Source organism: Electrona antarctica, assembly GCF_951216825.1.
Source record: "Electrona antarctica genome assembly, chromosome: 3".
Classification (NCBI taxonomy): Eukaryota; Metazoa; Chordata; class Actinopteri; order Myctophiformes; family Myctophidae; genus Electrona; species Electrona antarctica.
In genome coordinates this window covers 42,922,836-42,927,835 of record NC_136808.1, presented here as the reverse complement: position 1 = coordinate 42,927,835, position 5,000 = coordinate 42,922,836, and the positions used below count along the sequence as shown (strand labels likewise).

General features: G+C 49.2%; 1 protein-coding gene across 2 annotated transcripts in view; it reads right to left on the bottom strand.

The window, feature by feature from the left end:
• The window catches only part of LOC306920030 (uncharacterized protein), an 18,432-nt gene that overhangs the window by 1,579 nt on the left and 11,853 nt on the right, over window positions 1-5,000 (bottom strand). Inside the window, exons 5-9 of one of the 2 annotated variants that reach the window (XM_079496628.1) lie at window positions 4,241-4,387; window positions 3,064-3,231; window positions 2,614-2,742; window positions 1,691-2,102; window positions 798-1,548 (exon numbers count right to left, since the gene is read on the bottom strand). In XM_079496628.1, coding sequence (XP_079352754.1) covers window positions 798-1,548; window positions 1,691-2,102; window positions 2,614-2,742; window positions 3,064-3,231; window positions 4,241-4,387 — 1,607 coding nt within the window. The remainder of the gene's footprint in view (window positions 1-797; window positions 1,549-1,690; window positions 2,103-2,613; window positions 2,743-3,063; window positions 3,232-4,240; window positions 4,388-5,000) is intronic. The other variant, XM_079496629.1, reaches the window with a different exon arrangement.

Below are 5,000 nucleotides of genomic sequence, written 5' to 3'. Positions count from 1 at the left end.
CCACAGTGGACCAAATTGTATTTCAACTTTGTTTCAAATTATTTAGAATGATTTGTTTGATGCAGCTAGAATGCATTGTGAAATCTTTGAAAAGATGTTGAATATTATTTTGGCCCAGGTGTGGTAGAGGGGGGTGAGGGGTCACCCAGGGGTCAATTGTTATGAAGAATGGTTGGATACATAACCTAGTTTTCATCCTCGTAGCATCTGAACCTGACCTGTCAAAGGTACAACAGCAACACTTAGGCCTATATAAATTATTGCAAAGTCAACCATATGCAGGCTAACACTGCACTAGTTCTGGGTATTACACCTTACAGCTCAGTTCAGTTTGCTATGAGGTGTACTGCTGAGGTAATACAATATATTATCTAATCTTCACATTTCTAATAGCTATGGAATGACTCGAGTTAGGGAATAGAGACAAGATGTGAAAAATTAAGATGCCCCAATGGGTTTCATAAACTGACATGGATCTGTCGATTTATAGCATAAAAGTGAGCCATCTACAAGTCAGTTGTCCATAAGCCTACACAGTGAAACCCACATAACTCCATTCGTACACTTGGAGTTACATGAACACTCAGGATTTTAACCACTTGAACCCTAGCATCCATATTCTGAGGGGAACATTGGCCAAAAATAGCAGAACTACAAGCTCATGTGAGCTTGTAGATCTGCTATGTGTGCTGAAAAGATTTGGTGTAGATAGAAAATCGCAGTCCAAGTAGAGTTGCAACTCAGGTCCATTTTACTAAGTGTAGGATTTAAGTGGGTAATGTGCAGAGGAAACTCACCACTTTCCTAGACGTGTCCCTGGGCTCCTCTCTGTGACCAGGCAGGACATGACCAGGCATTTGAGAAGTAAGCTGTGGAGATGGCCTGTCAGCTCTACCTCGTTCAGACTCTGCATACGGAGGCAGGAACTCTAAGTCGCGCCTGTTAGTAGGTGAGCGGCTACAGTGGCGGCTTGACTCACTGCTGCTCTTTTTAGAGCTGCTCTTCGAGGGCGTGTCTGAATCATCTTCACCCTGCGACCCACTCCTCCCGTGGCCGACCCCTCTCAACTTGGACTTGCGCTCCAAGAGTCTGTTGAGAAACGTGCTATCGTAGTCCTTCTCTCTAGAAGAAGAAGAGGGGGGACTGGTCCGCGGCGGCGGGGGGACAGGATGCTCAGTCTCCCATGTGCCACGCCTCTTTTTAGGTGAGGAAATGGGGCTTATGTGGCGGCCGTTTTCCTTGCGCCGCCTGTGATGCTCCTCCCGGTCATCGTTCTGTCTGTGATGGCCATCGCGGTCGCGGTCGCTGTCGGTGCGTTGATACTCGTCGTCGTTGTGGTAACGCTGTGGAGGAGCGTCACGATGGGAAGGGTGTATGCTGTACTCCTGGAGCTCTATCTCATACTCCCCCCTGTCGTCTCCCCCTTTCTCTCCTCTGGCTCCTCTTTGCCCGTAAGAGGCAGCGAACTCCTCCAGCTCGTCCAGTGAGCCCGTCCGTCCGGCCGTTCGAAATTCCTTCCTCTGCAGGTGTTCTGAACGAGGATTCCACCTAGATACAAGACACATGCGAGAGAGAGATAAGAATGTCACAAATAAAGTGAGAGAGAGTTGCAGCAAAAGGGATGTAGGAACATCTGTGTATGTGTGTATATATGTGTTTACACCTGTCCTTATATTTATGTCCTTTATACCTGTTCTGATGGTCATCCTGGCTGTGGTTGGGCCGGTGTGGGTTGCGGGTGGACCTGTTTGTCTGAGAGGAGGGGGGCGGGTCATCGCTGTAGCGTCTTGGGGGAAGGGGGTCATCGTTGTAATGTTTGGGCTCAGCACTGCCGTTGTCATGGTAACGTCGGGGTGACGAGGGCCCGTCCCGGCAACGCTGCGGCTCCGGGCTGCGGTCATCACGTTGACGTTGGGGATCAGGGCTGCGATCATCACGTTGACGTTGGGGATCCGGGCTGCGGTCATCACGGTGACGTTGGGGCTCGGGCTGCGGGGCGAGGTCAGGGATGGCGGGCAGAGCCTTCTTCTGGACATTGCGATATGACTGTTGGAAGCCGTTTTCTCCTTCGTGGAGAGAGCTCAGCTCTGACACGCTGCAGGCTGCACGGGACACGACCACAAACAGATGAATGATTGAATTAGTCAAACTAATCAAGCAATCAAAAACAAATATCCTCTTTCGATGGAGCTGAACAAATAGGATTTAGAGAGATAAAGATTAGAACAATGGAGAAGCTGTGAAAAGAGAGTAAAGTAAGATTCAAATCATGCAAGTGATTGTCAGTACAGGACATGTCAAAAGCATGCTCACATGCACGTGGACATGCACATAATGTAGCTGTGACTGAGCATCAGCTTTAAATAGCAATGAAATCACAAGAATGTGCAGGAATCTAGGAGTACAGAGACGCATGCTGAGATGGGAAAATAGGGAGAGTGGCAGGGCCAGAACATGCTCTATTTCAGCTCATAAATAGGCGCACAGTAAAATCCTCATGTATCCAGTTGTTAACTGTCAGTGTTACATTTGTACACTCATTACCACTGAGGATTTCACTGTGTGATAGTGTGTGGGGAGTAAAGCCACACAGAGCTGACGCATGAGTCTTACACTGGTGGCTGTTGGACTTTGCAGGGTTGAAGTGTGCCAGCTGTTTCTCTACATAATGCAGCACCCTGAGGGAGTGCTGGTCCTGGGATGACGGCACACGGTATGGAACTGCCACTCCATGCACTGGCACTGGAGACACACACTCAGCCAATCAGCATGGAGGATACATTTGATTGTGTGTAATTGTGTATAGTATATACTGTATATCTATGTCATCATGTGTCTATATATGTTTTAGCTTATCATAAACAAATCACAGACACAGTCTGTACACACGCACGGTGCATGCATGCGCACGCACACACACACGCACACGCACGCACACACGCACGCACGCACGCACGCACGCACGCACGCACGCACGCACGCACGCATGCACGCACGCACGCACGCACGCACGCACATACACTGTACACACATACACTGTACACATTAACACTTAGATCTCACCTCCCGCCAGCAGAGTACTGTCAGAGGGGGAGATGGAGGACATCTTTTCAACCAGTGTCGGAGGAGCAATGGGGATCATGGTTGGGACGCCAGAGACAAAGTACGGAGCGTAGGCAGCCATCTGCGGGGTGGAGGTGCTCGTCTTTATACCCTTGCCTGCCTCATACACTTGACGGAGAAACACATATTAATTAACGTCGACCTTTTTCATTTTGGAAATGTATGATTAACTTGTGCATTATTTGCAATAGAATCTGCATCACAACCAATTGCTACACAGTAAAATCTCTCGCGGAGAAGGCGCCCTTGACTCAAATACACTAGTGTAAGGCCAAGTGTGGACAAGGACACCGCACAGACGAACAGTCTGGTGAGACGTAGGAGGACCCTAGGCAGGAAGCAAACCATAGTCCTAGAGACCTCTCAGTGCCTGCTATCCCCCAAAAACACACAAGGCAGACAGAGCCTCCTGTTGGCTCTGGCATAAGAAAAAGGACAATAGGTGGGTCCGCGGGGGGGTGCCATGGCAGACAGGTCACCATCTTCCCTGTTGGTCGGGTGTGGCTGATCGGTGCTGGTTGCGCCTCGGTGATGGCTGCACCCAGGACGCCCCTCCGTGGATTAATCTATAGCTGGAAGCCTGGAAGAGAGGGGCAGTGATCTGGCCAATCACTGCTCGACCCGCCAACTGTAGAGTGTAGTGGTTGAGGGTTGAAACACTCTAAGAAGGTTGGATCCACCTGATGAGCTCTCTTCCAGGCCAAAGCTTTATCCATTAGAAATGTATTATAATCGCATCTTTGATGACTCTAGTCTTACTATAATCCCGAATGTAAAAATGGACCAGCAAGGGTTGCACCACCATCTCTCAACATTGTCTCTCTCGAGATATAGAAGCATCTCAGGTTTTGACCTTGTTGGCCAAAACCTTAAATAGTATCTTTGTTCCTGACCTTCAATGTGACTTTGACCTTTTCATACCAAACTTAATAATCTTTTCTGGGAAGCCTTTAAGTTTGGGGGGGTCGGGGCTCTGATCGGTGAACGAATATTTCTCCAGCGCTTGCCCCAAGCGCGCGCGCCCCTCTAGACCAGAAAGCACGCTGGCTGGGACAGGCTAGAAATTATGTAACATTGTGTTTTGTTTTTGTAATGCACATGATGTGTTTATACTCACAGTGCCTGGGGCAGCAGCAAGTGTCAGGGCAGCACCAGCAGCTAACGTAGCAGCAACAGGAGTGTGGACAGCACTGGCACCAGCACACCCCCACCAGCAACAAGAACAACACACCACCCAGGGCCACTGCTGTTACAAACAGCCACTCTGGAAACACACACACACACACACACACACACACGCACGCACGCACGCACACACGCACGCACGCACGCACGCACGCACGCACGCACGCACGCACGCACGCACGCACGCACGCACGCACGCACGCACGCACGCAACACACACACACACACACACACACACACACACACACACACACACACACACACACACACACACACACACACACACGTTATAATTGAAGCTAATTAGTAGAATTTCAGGAGCAGGACCACCACACCTTAATCAAGTCACTTCCGTTCTCCTAGATGCTGCCTTTCAGCACACCCCTCCCTCCCATCCTGCTACTCTCACAATTTCTTCTACTCTCTCTCTGATCTTTACTATCCATAGGGCCCTTGTCGTGAACGGGAGCTGCAGCAGACCCCCTAGTCCCTACATAGCTTCCCCACAACGACCTCAACAATCAAGTCTCTTCATTTGTTCTGTTTCATTTCCGTTGTTTCTTTCAATAAATCTACTAAACTCATCTCAATTGATGGTACTGTGGTCCTTGCTCATGAATGATAGTAGGCTGACCAAAACAGAGAATTAAAGAGAGATTCAATCAATATGATTCAAATAGAACACTTGTTTT